This window comes from Egretta garzetta, unplaced genomic scaffold, assembly GCF_000687185.1.
Source record: "Egretta garzetta isolate BGI_Z169 unplaced genomic scaffold, ASM68718v1 scaffold373, whole genome shotgun sequence".
Lineage (NCBI taxonomy): Eukaryota > Metazoa > Chordata > Aves > Pelecaniformes > Ardeidae > Egretta > Egretta garzetta.
In genome coordinates, this window is record NW_009259184.1 from 2,427,910 (window position 1) to 2,446,284 (window position 18,375).

Genomic DNA, 18,375 nt, shown 5'->3' on the forward strand with positions numbered 1-18,375 from the left:
TACGGATTAAAGGAATTTTTTTTTTACATTACTATTAAAGAAAACCTACACTCTTCTCCCCTTTCAAAAGTTTCTAGGCTCTGGATAGAGAGTGATTAGATCCATGCAGGTTATCAGCATGGATAAGGAAGATGCATTCAAAATAACACCTCTCCAGATTGCAGAACATTATTCTGAAACTCTAGAAGTGGGCTTGAGCTCAGGTTCACGTTGCAGACCCCTCTTTGACAGAAGACCTGGAAGGGGTATCTACCACAGCCGGCAGGATTCTGCCCCTCGGTTCATTGTCGTATTTGATGGGCAGTTGAAAGCTTTACGGAACTCTTCAAAGTTGCTCATGGCACCAATGACTCTGCAAAGAGAAGACAAAAGTAGTCAACATGCAGATTGTCTTCCGTTAAACACTGCAGGCCTTTAGTGTTTCAGTGACTTTACTTCAGGTTGAATTTTCAGGTTTCCCATGTCTTTTTTCCACAAATAAAACCAAAAAGCTCAGGAGAAGCACTCCCATTTAAAGTTAATGTGAAGACAGTCTTGTTTCATTCGGTGCTTTGAGAAGCATCTTACTTTGCTAGAAACTCAACCAAACCCAATTGCATTTTGTGGATACTATGTCATTTAGAACAATTTTCTAATCCAACCCTTGGCAGCAATGCTAGATCAGTGATAGCCTTGCATGGTGGAATTCTTCTTCCAGCAGCTGTCGCACCACTGCAGCCCAGTAGGTAGGAGCGTGTAGGCACATGGTTATGCTGGAAATGATTTGTTTTGACTTGTGCCAGCCAGATTCTTGGAAGAACACTCTCTGCCCACCGGCATGCACACACACATGCTGGCTCCATGGGACTCTGCGGTGTGGAGCTGGGGGGGGGGAGTTTCAGGTAGAACCCCTCTTACTGGCCAGCTCAGCCTTACACCCGTGAACATCTCAACTCCTCTGATAGTTTGGAAATACATTTTCTGAGGCTTCTGCCCTGACCAGCTCCCAGGCTCTGTTGCTTCCACCACAGATGGTGTGATACGGAAAGAGCAGCACATCCCTGCCTCACACAAGCTAGGCAATGTGTCTGCAACCCAGACCGGCACCTTCAGGCATAGGGGAAGGGCTAGCTCTTTGTATGCAGTCATCCTTGGCTCCTGCTTTCATGTCTGTATTATTTCATGCTGTCAGAGATCATTATTTTACCATTGCTAGATTGGGATTGTGTTGTTTGCTGATTTTTCCTATGCTTTTAAGCACCTTGGAATTTACTAACCTGAAATTTGCAATGATACTAAAGTAAACAGCATCCTGAGTTAAAAGCAGAAAAGTCTCTACTGAGATATTAATTGTATGCCTCTCCACCCTCTTTGTTATGCAGTGGGAAGGCATTTTTCTCCATTGCAGACAATCAGCTTCTCAGCATAGCTCAGCATGGTAGAAAACATTCTTATTACATTGATTAGACTTTCTGTGGGTAAGAAAATTTGCAGTTAGCTGGCACAAAAATATCTAAAGGTCAGTTTTGTAGGGAGAACTGCAAAATGATGTTTGGCTTCAAATAAGATATACAGCTTTACTGTAAAAATATTGCAAATACATATTCAGGGACTGGAACAGCAAGAGCTGGTCATGCAGAACTGCTGCTGAAGTTGGTGGGAGTTCTGCTTGCCATGCCAGGGATTTCACTCTGAAATCAGCATTCAATAATAGCAAAGACACATGCTAATACTGAAAATCTGCCAATTAAAAATAAATTGAACCAGAACCTAGCCAGCAAAAGATCTTTATGTGTCCATGCACATGACTTTTCTACCCATGGTTTGATATTGCCACAGGTTAACTGTGGAGTCAGAGTGGGCTGTCTGGATTTCATCCCAGTGAACTACAGTAGAGACACCTTTCCCTGAACGGATCACCCTGGGCTCTCTTGGCAGTCAATAGAAAGATGTACTTGCAGAGTCTAAGTAATCCAAATTTACTGCTTAGAGAAGGATTATGCCTTATACATACATACACACACACACACACACACACACACACACACACACTTTCAAAATGCCTATCCTTTTTTGACTGTGAAGAGAACCTTGGGCTGACTAGCTGAGATGCACACCTATGCTCAGGGTATGTGTTGCTCATTTCTGTGATCTATTATAGTTACTTTTTTTAATTACTTAAAAAAGGGCTGTTTGGGCTTTTTGGAAAGCAAGAGCTGTCAATGTTGAAACTAGCTGTACTACTGTTACGCTCATAATGGTCTTGGGACATAAATGAAATGCAGGGAAATAGATAATATAATTTGCTAGCCCAGTTGATACGATTTGCAAGAAATGACAAGCACCACGGTTTCTCTTCAGGTCTGAAACAGAAGCCTGTTCTGAGTATCTCACATAAAAACTAAGAAAACATTTTGCCTATATTTTCTAGACCCCAAATTAATCTCATCTTCTCTGGAATTTTCTTCCTTAGCCTGATTCCTTCATGAGTTTTCCTCATGAATGCTCTAACCCCAGGCTTCTGTGTATATTTTGTGATTGGCACCATCTCATGGAATGTCACTATGTAATGATTCAGAAAATATAAATATACATATAGGACTTTAAAAGGCAAGAGATGGTTATTTTACCAAAACCTTAAGAAGGGCAGGAATTATAAAACAATACCACTCTGTAGGCTGAAGATCAGCCTGATACTTCTGTCCTCATTGTCATGATGTTCTTCAATTGCTAAAAGGCATGCAGATTTGCATACTGCATTAGTTTTACCCTAGCTAGCTGGCGTAGCAGGTATTGCAAAGGTACAGTAGTGCAGGTTTCAAGGCAGAGTATAGAAGTCCTCCAAGACCAAGCATACACAACTGCAATGCTAGCTTATGTTAAATTTGTGCCATCATGTTTCCAGTTCCATTATTTCTTAACCCATTCTGGTTATAAGTAGCTCAATGTGTGTTATGCATGCCGTGTTTATATCTTCAGCTTTGATGTGGCTGTGTTGCAAATAGGGCAGAGTACCTATGAAGCAACCTCATGACTTCCCAGTGAAGGCAGGGTTGCTATTTTTACTTTACTAAAAGAGAACTGAGGCAAAGTGGGCTCATATCACCTAAATTTAGCCATGGAGAAGGGGGGATCCCTTTAGTCAACAGAAAGTGGTAGGAATCTCCAGCAGGCAACTAATCCCATGTGTTGGAGAAACCTCCATTATGAATCAGCTTGTGGAGTTAATATCCTTCCTCCAGATACAGAGGTAATGCAGCACTTGACTGAGGACAAACACAAAATTCTTAGTGAATACAACTGACATGAATCCCAACAGAAAAAAATTGCTCTTAGTCACGCAAATTCTGTGGAGAAGCAGAGAAATAAAGTCTGGCTTCCTAATTCTGATGAAACCTTTAAACCTTCCTCCTATTCCAGCCGTTCCTTCTTAGAATTCAAGGGTGTCTGTGGTTAGGAGAGCCTGTGGGAGGCCTTTTGGGCAAAGACACAGACACACTGTTATGGCTGGACTGCCACAGGTGTCTTGAAGTGTAAGTAAGTTCAATCCTGAACTGAACTTTCAGGGCATGTTTTGCTTTCCATTATCAATTTATTTCAAGGTACTCGCTTTAAAGCTTTTAATGAACCCAGGCAGATTAAATCAAGGACCCTCCTAATATTCATTGTTGTCTAAAGTAGAATTGCATAGAAAAAAACCCAATAGACTAGACATTTTAGATACTCAGGCCATGATTATAGAACATCACAGGGATCAGAGTGCGTTCTGGTTCAACTGCTTTTGAAGGCAGATGGAAGCCCCTCATTTTTACAGAAGAACATCTGTAATAGTGAAAGATAAGCTAATAAAAATAGTTCAATTTCAATCTAAGCCAAGAGAACAGTCCAATTTTGTGTTTGCTCTTAAACCCCTCTTAACATGCTAAATTTCGGCACCTGTGTGCTGCAGTGATTGATTCTGTATATATACTGAGTAAATACATTATTTGCACTACCTGAACTGAGGAGGGCTGTGAGCTCCAATATATATTTGCTCTCTCGCAGATTCTGGTCTAAAGGAGTTGCATCTTACCTAATAAAAGATAAAAAGCAGAAATAGGCACATTATCTGGGATGACTTTGGAAGTAAAGTATAATGTAATGTTACTGTTCTTAAGATGTCTATTACTTAAAGAATGCACAAAATGGAAAGACACCACAAACTACTTTTTTGTTTCACCTTTGCTAGCTTGCAGTTTTCTGTTGCTATATTCTCTTGTTTTTCAAATCCCTTAATGGAGCCAGTCTCCACCCACTGTTATTCTCCACCCACTCATTCCCATCATCTAATCATAGCCACTTTCCTAGTTCTTTTTTTGAGGTTCTCTATAACTGTAGCTTGCTTTTCAGCTTGTGCTGCAGCACCTCATGCCTTAGTAATTATCAACCATACCTCTTGGCCTCAAAGCTCTGGAATGTTCATAAAAAGTTCATATAATGAAGCTTATCACCCCTAGAATTGCAGCTATACTACCTGACACATTTGTTCCACGTTGGAATGTCAGTTTCTTTTGGAATTACACATTTTCCAGGTTTCCATCAGTGGTCCCCAATTCACTATTCCTAACATAATGCTTGACCCAGTTGTAACAGACCACAAAGCATGGTAGAGAGACTATTTGCACAACTAAATAATCCCTCTTATGCTGTATCCGTTGCATGAAAAATCTCATTTAAGCAGCCCCTACCTTACCTAAGCCCCTGTGTTGAATGATTCCTATCGATAAAATCCTTTAAGCCAGTGTTGTGGTTTAACCCCAGCCGGCAACTAAGCACCACCCAGCTGCTCACTCACTCCCCCCTGGTGGGATGGGAGAGAGAATCAAAAGTGTGTAAGTAAGAAAACTCATGGGTTGAGATAAAGACAGTTTAATAGGTAAAGCAAAAGCCACACACATAAGCAAAGCAAACCAAGGAATCCATTCACTGCTTCCCAAGGGCAGGCGGGTGTTCAGCCATCTCCAGGAAAGCAGGGCTCCATCACTCCGAATGTTCCCCTTCCTTCTTCTTCCCCCAGCTTTATATGCTGAACATGACATCACATGGTGTGGGATGTCCCTTTGGTCAGTTGGGGTGAGCTGTCCCAGCTGTGCCCCCTCCCAGTTTCTTGTGCACACCCAGCCTACTAGTTGGTGGGGTGGAGTGAGGTAAGAAGCAGAAAAGGCCTTGATTCTGTGTAAGCCCTGCTCAGCAGTACCTAACATATCTCTGTGTCATCAGCACTGTTTTCAGCACAAATCCAAAACACAGCCCCACACTAGCTACTGGGAATAAAATTAACTCTATCCCAGCCCAAATGAGCACAAACAGGCTTCCATAGGATATGTGAACTTTAGTGCAGTTTTGTCTGGCTGAAGACAGTCCTGGAAGTTTGAATGAGTCCACTGAGTGTCTTAAGCTCTGTGGAAACAAGCTGAGCTCAAGGTACCTGGCATACACTGCTCTCACTGTGCATGTGCCTCCCCTCAGAGGGTCCACTGGATGTACGATTCCTGCAGTGGTCCTGTAAGACCCCCAGATCTTCCCTATGGCTTCAAAGTTTTCCTGGAGAAAAACTGAGACAGCATGAAACTTAACCTCAGCATTCACGACCAAAGTGGAGCCTTTCGTTGGTCAATATTGTCAAACTTAAGCGGCCATAGACCCATACACTGCTACACTGACTCTTGGCAGAGAAATGATTTTTAGTCAGGGTTGGCTGCATTGGTTGCATTGGGTTCTGTTTCTTCAGTTTTAGATGATTCATTCCTTCAACTGGTGGGCCAAGTTTTATAGCCCAAATTTTACTCCTCATACAGGGAGGTTTTGCCCCAACTGTCTTAACCAAATAAATAATTTCTGATTCTCTCTTTTGTTATACGTGTTTTTATAAAAACCTCACATCCCCTATCAAAGTTTTGCTAGCATATGTAGTGTACAGCAAACAAAGATGGGAAAAAATAAGGTTTTCTTCACTGATGCTTAGTTTCCTTGAACAACATGTCCAGTTGCTAATGGTGCTGGTACATTTGCAACAGGAGCCTGTGCTGGAAGCAGTCAGAAACTGCTGCATATGGCAAGCACCAGAAAACTGGGAAGCTAAAATGGAAAGAGGTTAAGGAGTCAATACTGTGCAAGAGGAGCCTTGCAGCGGAGGTACAATGCAAGAGGAAAGAAAGATGCCATGACAACATTGTGCAAAACAAAGAATAATTTCAGCAGTTCTGGAACCATGGCTAGATAGATGATGACAAAGAAAAAGAAAAGAAATAATAGTCCTGGGAAAAGAAGTCTCTGCTTATATTCTTAAAAGTCTGTGCTTGGCTGGTGTAGACTGTTGAAATGAAGCAGTCTCTTGTCTGCACTGTACATTGCACAGGTTAATAGATGGGGACTTGAAACACATTTGTACTACTCACATGGGCATAACTCAGAAAGAAAAGCTGGTTGTGTGTGAACTCAAGGCCTGGCAGTAAAGGCTCTTCTTCCCCTCCCCTCTTCTCTGTAATCCATCTCCTGTATGCCTGATAAGAAAGAGATACTAAGTGCCTTTCAGTGACATAGAGCCTAACCACAGTTTTTCTTTTTCTTTTTTTTTAAACAATACTGTGTTTCAGATATTTTTCATCTACTTACCCTGAAAGCCTCTCGCAAACCTCCATTATCTGCAATGTTTTCTGCCAAAGTCCTCTTGCCTTTCACCTGGCAGAATGAAAGAATATCAGTCATTTGACCCATTTCTGAACTTCCTTCTTGATCAACTTCAAGAAACAGGGGAAAAAATAAAACAAGGCAAGAATGACCCCAGCCAATTTCAACCATCATATTTCTGGTTAAGAAAACTGGGTTTCAATGTGAAAACTGTCAGTAAACAATTCTCTGTGATGAGTTATCCTGGCTCTCATCCTAGATCTCTGTCGCACAAAATGTAGTAGATAAAATGCACTCAAGAATCCAGTCCCTGATCTTTGATCTGAGCATCAATATTTTTCCATTGAAGACTGTTTTTCTCTGGTTACATGTGAGATCCAGTAGCCCCTTTCTTAAACTTTCAGATAAAAGGTTATATCTGTTTCTCTACATAAGTCTCTATATACTACTGGGATGCTAAAATAACTTTTAAGTCATAACATAGAACAGCATAATTAAAAATAACTGTCAGAGACAGAATTGAAATTGATAGTATATTCAGTGCTCTATAAATATCTGCTAAGAAGATTCATGCTGCTTTTCCCCAGTACTGATTCTAAGAGCAAGAGTGATAGCAACAAGAATATATTGCAAGAAGCAGTGCTATCTAAACTTTCTGAAAAAGCCAGACTCCTGGTATTACCAAGTGCAATAGAATTATGAAAAAAACCCCTCATTTCTGCAATTAATTATTCTGCAGCATTATCTCTGATCACCCAGCCTACTAGGGTCTTAGTGTTACCAAACTGTATTTGTAATTAAGCAGCTTTACTCTCTACTGTGCCTCAAATAAACAAGGTAATTGAGCACAGTTTTGAGCAGAGCTCTGAAGGTCGATGCTGTCCTGCAAATCCTCCAACAATAGGCTTTACTGTGCCACAGGGATGAGTATAGCGGGGTTGGCGTCAGGACCCACCTGAGTTTCAGGATGGTAAAAGAGGGGAAAAAAGGGGAGAAGAGGGGGAAGAAGGGGACCTAGGGGATACCCAGGTACACACAGGTGCACAGCTCCACCTCTCAGTGCAGATGAGCACCCTGACTGGACCCAAGGTATCTTGCTTGATGCCTTGGGTCCAGTGTTACACCCAAGGGTAACAAAGGAGAAATGGGAGCAGTAGAGCAAAGTGCACTCCTTTCCTGCCAGCCCTCCCTCCCCTCGGGAGGTGGGAGAGGGGCTTTTAGGAAAAAAAGATGCTGGGACACCAGGGAACATGCACACACATCAGCTGGCTTTTTTTCTGGTCTACCTGCTCATACATTTTTATTTCAGTGGGCTTGTGAAGTAGACTGATTTAGAGCATAAGATGAGAATAACCTATCGGTGGCACTTGGGCTATAGGTCATTTTAATAAGTGGAAGAAGTCTTTCTGCAGACCTCAGGCAGCTCTGGGTCAGGTATCTGAGACTACCCTGTGCTGACAGTTCATGACCGGGCTCAGGGACCACGATAAGCCCTTTATTTGATCAGATGACTTTATGTGATTACTGTGCTCTGAAGCTATTTCTATATCCACTTTTTCTTTCATTACGCTTCTTTTCTGGAGGTATTTTTTCTTGTAAACTGAATGAGAAAGAAGAATAACAAATAGGTTCCTTGATCCATGTAAAATATTCATACAGGGGTAAAAAAATGCAGAATGTACAAATATTGATGTAAATGACAGGCAAAAAAAAAAAGCTCTTTGCATGCATAGTTCTTCATAAGAAGCTATAGAATATGGCAGAAAATATCAAGATTCTTCTTCTAGCATCTAAAAAAGTGCTTTCGGTTATCCCACAGAAATAGGAGGGAAAAGCCTTACAGATGACAAGGCTGTAGGTGAGAGGATCTCTCTAGTAAACCCATCCACAGACTTCAAAGGCAATAGCTACGCTCTGGAGGGAAATTCAGACCTACCCCACCTCAAAAGACACCACAGAAGGTAAAAGGGATGGCCAAGCCAATGGCGGGAGCATGGGAATGGCTCAGTCACATCCCTGGGAAAGGTTTTAATGACCTTTTTTAAGCAGCATTTTTGTATTGACAGTTTTTGTCCTACAGATATTCAGGAATGAGTCTGAGAATTTTTATTTGTAAATTAGCTTATATGAAGTACTTCAAGTCTGAGTTGTTGGACTACAGACTGGACTACAATATAGCCTTTTTGTCTCTGAGGCTAATACAAACAGCTCAGGGAAAGTGTTAAAATTATTGCTAAGCATTCAGTGGGACCTCTCTATTCTTAAAAGGCAAAGACGTAATTGTATTTCTGATTTTAAAATGTAAGTAGAGATGGTAGAAATTAGTAGGGGGTGGGGTATGTGTTTTATCCTGAAAATTAAGATTAAAATCATGTCCCAGCCAACATTACTGGAACTTTAGCTATTGATTCCAGAAGTTCTGGGATTTATGCTATTTGTCCTTCATTTTGGACTCTTACATAATTTTCAGGGAAGCCCATAACCAATGGACAGTGAAACAGAAACCATTCCCTTGCAGTTTCTTTCTCAGTCCTTTTCTATGAACTACTGCTATCATACGCCCTTCATTTGAGATACAAATTGGGTCTACGTGCACACGTGGAAGAAATAGCAAGAGTTGCATGGGAAATAAAGTAGGGTTTATGCATCCATTTTATAGCTGTAATAAATAACAGGCAGAATTGCTAAAGGAATCTATAAAACATGCTATTATATTCTTTTTTAAAAGAGTGGCTGCTCAGTTTTCATTATGGAACTCATCTTTAGAAGACATTTAACATGCTCACAGCAATTAGACAGGCCCTGCTGAGCGGCTTCATCCTCTTCTTCTGATTCCAATACGATGTGATGAGAAGAAGTGGTTTAACCCTGTCACTAGGGTGTGGGTAGTGGTATTTGACTGAACTAATCAAATGTGACAGACAATTTCTATCACAATTATTCACTTAAAAAAATGATTTGTGAGAAATGAAGTTGGTAGCCTAACACCCAAATATGCTGGGATTTATAAAAAGATAACTCAATACACATCCTCCCCCTTAAAACTCCTAAGGCACCACTGCTTTCAGTCACTGGTGTTTTACATACATGTAAGCCAGCTCTTTTCCAGTAGTAATTGCTGTATTGATTAATCATGCATTTTGTTTTCTCTTTAAATTTTTCTTCAGAGTCAGTTGTCCACCAAGGGTCTAAATTTCCATTTTTGTCATATTTCCGACCTTAAACAAGGAAGAAAGAAAACAAATGTTTTTGTGAGAGAAACCCCCATATTTTTCCAGTTTGGGAATCTATCACCTGCACAGAAATGAGAGGTAGATGTACTCATGCAAGTGTGTGCACAAAATGGATAAGATCAGAGAGAAAAATCTTGATCCCGCTCAAGTCAGTGGTGAAAAACTGGCAGCATTGTCATAATTTCCATTTTCAGAAAAAATTAGTAGTGACTAGTGGGTGATATAGCACATTCTATAATTACATAATGTAAGAGGCATATGAGCTTTCTTGTAAGTATAATTGTATTTTTCATCCTCAGCCCATATATCTTTGATTCTGCAACCCCGACGATAGCTAATTTATTATTAATTAATTATACGCTTGAAAAAAAATCCACTTCATGGAAACTTCTGAAGTTTCCATTTTTTGCCTTGGAGCAAAACCAGAATATTTGAACCTTATTCATGGAAGCAAGGAGAATACATACATTCTGTTTCCCAGGCTGATGGTTACAGCAATGGCTCATGGAAGATTCAGCCTCAGGTCCCTGCTCCATCTCATTTGTAGGAGAGTATCTAGTCTCCATCATGTCTCCAGCCAGTCAGAGAGGCACTTAAGGTTTGCTTCCCTAAGCAGACCACTATCTCTTGCCCAGGCTCTTACCTTCCAAATAATAGGAATAAATAAGCCTCTATGGAATTTGTCATCTTGAACAAGACAACACACGGGGAAAAAAACAAAGAAATAAAAAGATGAAAGGAAATATCTTTGGTATTGGTATCATGTCTACTGGATGTTCCCTACCTCTCTTTCCTGCAGTCATAACAAAGAATCAAATCACAGAGCAAGTTTACATCCACATAGGCAGCTAAACCTGCTCTCAAAACAAGTCCTAACATGTCTTGTGTCTACCTTTCTGCAACAAAAGACTATATAAAGACCTGACTGCCAGACTTTTAGGAACATTGGGCCAGCACTGAAGACTAAGTTCAGGCCCTCCACATCACACTGCAGAATGAAAAAATCAGCCCGTACTCAAGTGCTGTAATATCCTCTCTTGCAGGGTCTCTTAATCATGCTATACTCAAATGGAGGTCAGTTCCAGAAGTCAAGTTCATCAAATCAAACTATCCACTCAAATACATGGATGTACTTGCTACACCATAACCGGTACTATACGGAAATGGAAGGGCAGATGGGAGTTTATAAAGAAACATTTCACCATTCAGGAGTGTTTGCTTATGCATAATGTTGTGGGGCAGTGCCAACAGGTTACAAGGTTTTCCTTTTATTTTTTAAAAGGTATTCAAAGTAACGCAACATAAGCAACCTAACTTCGGTTAGGCAATGAGCTAGAAGCCTCCTTTTCCTTAAACTCCCTATATTTTCAGTGGAAAGAGGTTTCTCTAGAAAATGAGTCAGAGCGGGATGTCAGTCAGACGCTCAGAATTGCTCCCTGGAGGCGGAGGCTTGTGTTTTTCTCTTCCCCCCCCCTCTCTCTCAGGAGCCCGATTTTAAGAAGCACTTTACAGAGATAGCTGAAGTTAGATGGTTGTAATGCCCCACTCCACTTAGTTTTTCAGGACAGTTAGTTTGACATTTTCAGACCATTCCTTCTTTCTCTTTTTTTTTTTTTTTTAATCTTTTGCAATAAATTTTCTGTTCCACTTTTGTTCCACTTCTGTTTGTATTTGTACATAATTTTGTACATTTGTACATTTGGTATTTGTACATAATTTTCTTTTGAAAAAAAGTCAAAACAGAAATGAAAAGTTTTCTTGAAAGTCATGTTTGTCAATCAGAAGTTATCCCTTTGCCCTTCCTACTCCCTCCAACCAGGATTTTCTGAGCGTGTTGTTGATTTAGTTTCTATTCAAAATTAAAAAATAGTGTCAAAATTGTGGTATTCCTTACCAAACAAAATCTAGTTCAGACAAGCAAAATTGTATGCAAATAAATAAGAAAAACTTTATTTTTTTTCACACAGTTCAGCATTGTTGAAAAACAAAAAAATAGAAAATTAAAACATATAAAAGTCAGCTTTCTAATCTTTCAATTCTGTTTAAAAAAATAAATTATCAACATATGGACAAATACTTACCATTGCTATCAAATCCATGAGTAAACTCGTGGCCAACGATTACTCCTATGGCACCATAGCTTAATGACCTGTAACACAAAGAAGCAGTTTCCTCAGAAAGTGTCCACACTTATGAGCATCATAGAATCAGAATCATTTGGGTTGGAAAAGATCTTTAAGATCATCAGGTCCAACTGTTAACCTAACACTGCCAAGTCCACCACTAAACCATGGCCCTAAGCAACTCATCTACCTGTCTTTTAAATACCTCCAGGGATGGGGACCCTTTCATTGAAAAATTTTTTCCTAATGCCTAACCTAAACCTGCCCTGGCGCAACTTCAGGCCATTTCCCCTTGTCCTATGGCCTGTTACCAGGGAGAAGAAGCCAACCCCCACCTCGCTACAGCCTCCTGTCAGGCAGTTGTAGAGGGCGATCAGGTCTCCCCTCAGCCTTCTCTTCTCCAGACTAAACAACCCTAGTTCCCTCAGCGGCTCCTCATCAGGCTTGTGCTCCAGGCCCCTCACCAGCTTTGTTGCCCTTCTCTGGACAGGCTTCAGTGCCTCAACGTCCTTCTTGTTTACCTGGCCACACTGCTGGCTCATTTTCAGCCAGCTATTGACCAGTACCCCCAGGTCCTTTTCTGCTGAGCAGCTTTCCAGCCACTCTTCCCCAAGCCTGTAGCGCTGCATGGGGTTGTTGTGACCCAAGTGCAGGACCCAGCACTTGGCCTTGTTGAACCTCATACAGTTGGCCTCAGCCCATTGATCCAGCCTGTCCAGGTACCTCCGCAGAGCCCTCCTTCCCTCGAGCAGATAGACACTTCCACCCAACTTGGTGTCATCTGCAAACTTACTGAGGGTGCACTTGATGCCCTTGTCAAGATCATTGATAAGGACAGAAGGATCAAACAGAATTCTGCCTCGGGAAAGATCATTATTTATTTAAACTTGTGATATGGTGGGAAATGGGACTAAAAATTAGACCCGCACAATTTTGTCTTAAAGTTGTTGAAAGTCTGGAAGTTAAACTCTTACTTGTTTAAAAACAACTGTTAAAATAAAACTTCAAAAAGTATTGTGATGGTTCACTCTTCTAACCAAATCTCTTATTAGCATCATATGAGCTCCAAACTGTCTCTTTCAGTTTGCTGCATTTTGTATATTCTAACTGAGAACAGGTCAGTTATAGGTGAATTTTTTCTCTTAGCTTCATCATGAAAAAAGAATGGATCAAAGGCTGAAATGGGCTTCCATAATCCCAGCTCAAATCATTCTTCAGTGGCATGCAACAAACAGACTTGCAAATAACTGACTCTTGTTTGTAAAACATTAAACAGATCTCCCTTCCATTTTTAAAAAAGAGGTCATACAATTTCCTTGCACCTGCACAGGAACAGGACATGATCTATAGTCAGATCTAATGCACCGGAGAACCAGAACAGAAAGAAATATTTTGCATTCCTGATTGATAATTAATTATGTTTTCCTTGTCATATCCAAATAAACATGCATCTGGAAGAATTAGGGATGAAAGTGGTAAAGGTTCAGGGCTTTTTTATATGAAATGCAGTGGATATTGTGGGGGGAAAGTGGTGTACTAAATGCATCTTTCATTTGTTAAGTTGTTCTTTGTGATTTTAATTATTTCAGTTATTGAGATGCCATTCTTCAAAGTAGCTTATAGTATTTCTAACACATTGTATTGGAATAGGAGAAAGGCAGAGGGTTTTGAAGTAACATGTTATTACTGGACCTAATGATCCATAGCATACTAATTGCTCATCTCAGTCATGCCCAAAAAGTATTATATGATTTAATTCCCCCTGCTCCCATGACAATTCTTCACTTTGTTTTTTTCTTTCCTGAAAGGCAATTTGCATGTGATAAAATCTTCCCTACTGTTTGTTTTTCCCCCCAAGTACTACTGCAGACCTTCACTAAAAAATTCTGGTTAAAATTATACATTTCAGCAATGGAAATATCATCCTTTTGTGTGACAAATTTGTAATCTTGTGTAGCACACAGTGATAATTATCCATACTAAATGTACTATATTAGACTTGTTTTCCACATCTGAAGTAAAGTGGTTATACAGGATCTTTTGCAGCTGGAGAAGTATAAAAAGAATGGCACAAAACATGTAAAGAGGTCAAGAACCAATAAGCCCTGTTACTAAACACACCTTAATTTTCCTCTAAGGTTCTCAAGTGGCACGAGTGGCAGGGACAAAGAACAGGATGGTGTCTGGGCACTCCTAGGGCTTTCCCCAGCTCCAAAAGATGGGGTGAAGTTTGGCTTTTGCTTCTGTAACGTCCCTCAGCATTTTGTCCAGCTCTACAACATTTTTGCCAGAAATGCTCTCAGCACTGTTCATGCTCTTCACTTCTGGGGCACAGCTGGACAGAGATGGAGGGGATTAGGTGCAGACCAAGAGGTTACCCTATTAGAGAGGAACTTTCTGGGACTGGGAAGGCTCTGAGAACTGCAAGGAAGCTAGCAACTCAGGTAGTTTGAATTCTCTATTTCACTGTATCTGGCACTGAAGACTCATAACTATGAATGATGGCATTTGAATGGTATTTTATTTCATGTACTGAGATTTAAAGTGATAACTTAACTTCCCTTTATGCAAACAGGTGCAACTGTTTTATAGTGGTTGTGCTGGACCTGGACACTAAAACACCACTAAATGTTAAATATTTGCTAAATCAGTTTTCCAGCAAGTGCTGATGAGTTTTTTTGATTATTTTTCTGTTCCAGTGCTATGTACTGTTTCTTTTAAGCAGACAGAAAACAGATCCAGAATCTTTCAAGGACAAAAGCAATCTGTTGTCTGATATAAACCAGCTACATTTGTTTACTAAATTACATTTTGATACGTACTCAAGCAAAACCAATTTAAGTTAAGGTAACCTTTAAAGAAGAGAAATGAGCAAAGAATAATTCTTTGAAAGAACCACAATTTTCTCGCTATGCCAGAAGGTCAAGGTACAGAGAAATCTCTTCAGAAAGCAAAGCTGGAAACAGGTCTGCAATAACCACAGCAGAAAATAAGTTCACCTTAACAAGAAAGGACTTTCTTCTATCCCCAATTACCACTTAGAAAGTCACCTGGCTCATAAGAATTCTCTTTGAATGCAAATTCATTTGTTCCTAAATTGAATGTGTCTCTCTACCTGTATTGCCAAATTTCCTGTTTACAAGGACACGTCCAGATTGGAAGATGCCAAACCCAAAATGTTCTAAAATTTTTATTTTTTTTAACAATGATTTATTAAGGATATGTTTCACCAGTAACTGTCCTTATAGGAGTGCAAAATAACTTTCAAAAACTGCTGTCAGAAACTTTTCATGTTTTTATCCTGACCTAAAAGAGAAGTTATTGAAGTGCAGAAATCGGTGATTTTTCAAAATTAAATATACGTGACCTATAATTACTCTTCCTCAGCTATAGTAGCACATGGGCCTGCTCAGGCAAGCACTTACGCGCATGGAGATATTCTCATGCACCTCAACAGGCACAAGCAAAGGCCCACTGTTAATCTTAGATATTAGCAGAAAGTGAACAATAAACTGATAATAAATGGCTTCTCAGGGTATTCACTTCTGTTCAGGAAGTGTTAAGTTACCTGATTTACAGTGCCTTTTAATACCTGCCATGTGCACACTGCTGCATCTGCATGCTCTAGCATTGAAACACTTCCACTCAGGTGCACTTAATTAGCAATTCCTGGGAGAAATCAGTCATCAGTTTAAGACAACAGCAACACACACAGCTCCCAAGGGTAGGAAAAGTTATCGCACAAAGCAGCAGTTTTCAAAGTCAGATTTTTCAATAGTAAAAGCAGGATGCAGCAGGGAAGAACCTGGGCCAGCAGAAGGACTTTGCCTATAGAAGGACAACACAGTATTCCTGTGCATTGCCTGTTGGTTGTCTTCGGTGGTATAGCCTTCTTCTCCATTCCCTCTTCTTTGTCTATATGTATTTCCAATACTTTTCCATGTTATTTCTCATTTCCAGGTGTGTGAGGTTCTCTGGTGTAGTACTTACCTAGGATACTCTGTTCCCCAAAAGAAAGGCTTTTGCAGTTCTCCTGCTGGGAATCCTGCAATAGCAAAAACAGTAATTGTGAGGCCCCTAGTTCAACAGTCACAAGGCCCAAGGGTTTGGATTTTATGTCCTTTTTTATTTAGTTTCAGAAGGTTTTATGAGAGGAGTTTTCCTCTTTCAAAGAATTATAGGAGGTAGTAGTTTCAGAACGCAGTAGAGAGGATCTTTGAGAAGAAGCAGAGAACGTCCCTCCTTGAGGACCACAATGGCAACATGATGCTGCACTGCAAGAACTTTATTTCCTTCCGTGGCTACACATGTCTGTGTGTGTAAGTGCATGTGTTCCTGCCAAAAACCACCTACTGTTCCCTGTGAAGAAAACTATTGGATTGCCTTCAGCTGTGTTGACAGATTAACAGACAATATATAGGTAAAATGCAACAAGAATTCAGAAAGTGTTAGCTTAGTGAGGCTTTGGTGCAGCAAGAGACATATGAAAGTGATAAAATGTAAACCTAATTCTATATAGTCTATGAAAATCAAAGGTAAATGAACATACTTAAGTACTCCGGTAAAGGAGAGCTGTATACTATTAAGGCTGAAGAGTCAGTCTAGCTACAGGAATTACCTGGCTGCTTCTGGTAGACTAACTAGTCACCAAAACCCTGTCAATGAGACACACTAGTGAGTGATGATCTACTGATGTTGCACATAGGAACCAAAAGTTATTCCTCAAATTCAAAGTCACAATTTTGTCTATAATTCCTGGACATTTCAGTGCCACGATTCTGAAGACAGTGGAGCTGAACATGGTAACAGTTTAACAGCCCAAAAAACTGCTAAATAAAAAAAAGTTTTTTATATGCCGGTGAAAAGCGTCATCCTTCCAGACCCAAATGCGGAATCTGTTGTCTCATGTCAGGAATTCCCACCTATAAAGCACAGGCATACACCTACTCTGAAGGTTATCCCCCATGGACACTGCCTTGTCAAGGAAGAACTAGTTTCCTTGGGTGATTCGCTTGCTTTCCCAGGAACCTCTGCTTCAGCTTATGGGTCTCTCTTCAAGAAACTACCTGACCACTCAGATCAGAACAAAAAACCACATTCACTCAATTCTAACCCTATTCAGGTTTTTTTGTTGATAGATAGGACATGGTTTTCTTTATATCTGAGATAAATCATCAGGTAAGATTTTTGTCCTTCCCTTACAAAGTCTTTGGAGACAATATGCTGAGTATAATTCATGTCAAATGATGTTGCATGTCCTCCTGGTCTGCCTGTCTGCTTTTTTCTGCTGCTCCTCCCTGGCCACCTTGAGTACCGATTTGCAATTAGCTTACAAAGTGTGTGTTTTTCAAACTTATTCTTGGAGTGTTTTTTTCTCTTACTTCTCCAGATGCTGTTTTGTTGTTTCAAGCATGTTATCATTTTCTTTTCCAGCACTACAAAGCACAATTGTACCAATGTCAAGGACAAGGTTTTCCTGATCTAACTCTTTGCCTCCCAGCACACACAGAAGAGTATTTTTACTGTGTATGTTTTTAAACATCTCACAGCAATGGTACACTCACACAACCTGATGAAAATTACCTGTTAGTACACTGAGTTAAGAGCTGATGTTAAGAGCTGGAAATCTGGTCTGAACTACCTTGCCTGGTTCCTTCCAAATATTGAACCTCAGGAAGGGGTTTTGGACATGCCAAAGAGGCCATTTAGTGAAGGAATCATTAGGGTCTGCTAACCCTGAATGATCCTCTCCCCGCAACAGCAGATGAGAGGAACTGTGGCCAAAATGAACAAACGAACGCATGCTGAAGATGGTATGAACAAAGGTAGCACAGTTACCCCACAAATCATGTTTAGGGATCACACAATCCTGTGTGCCTGTCACCACACCAAGAGGCTATCAAGATCTTGTAAGGAGCTGCAATTATTTTGTCCAGGTATTGATTTGTGTAGTGATTTTGCACTTGTCTGTGTGTCAGGTAGAGGTAATACACATTATTTACAGTAAACTGGGTGCAAACCTTCCCTCAGGCTCATTCAGCTAAGAAATATAATCTAAACATGTCTTCATAGGACATTGCTGAAACACAGTCAGGTGTGAGTTAAGCCATGAGATAAAAGTGTTCACAGAGCAAGTCCTGTGAATAAACAGGAAGAAGCTCCAATCCTGAATCCATAAAACAGGTTGACAATTATTTTACTCAAAGTCAGGATCCATTTTAGGTAAGACATGCTTGAGCATAGAGCTTGTTGAAGGAGTGTTTTCTGCTTCTGGGCAACTGTGTGAAACACCTTTGTAGTTTGATTGCACTAAAGGAAGCTTAGGAAGTATTTTCAGGTCAAAGCAGAGTCAGAAGTCACTAGAATGTAAT

General features: G+C 40.3%; 1 protein-coding gene across 1 annotated transcript in view; it reads right to left on the reverse strand.

Moving 5' to 3' along the window:
• Nucleotides 1-249: 249 nt before the first annotated feature.
• PHEX (phosphate regulating endopeptidase homolog X-linked) overlaps nucleotides 250-18,375 on the reverse strand; it is a 111,348-nt gene continuing 93,222 nt past the window's right edge. The window contains exons 16-22 of the mRNA XM_009635698.1: nucleotides 15,995-16,049; nucleotides 11,963-12,030; nucleotides 9,736-9,866; nucleotides 6,634-6,699; nucleotides 6,417-6,521; nucleotides 3,975-4,051; nucleotides 250-352 (exon numbers count right to left, since the gene is read on the reverse strand). Coding sequence (XP_009633993.1) covers nucleotides 250-352; nucleotides 3,975-4,051; nucleotides 6,417-6,521; nucleotides 6,634-6,699; nucleotides 9,736-9,866; nucleotides 11,963-12,030; nucleotides 15,995-16,049 — 605 coding nt within the window. The remainder of the gene's footprint in view (nucleotides 353-3,974; nucleotides 4,052-6,416; nucleotides 6,522-6,633; nucleotides 6,700-9,735; nucleotides 9,867-11,962; nucleotides 12,031-15,994; nucleotides 16,050-18,375) is intronic.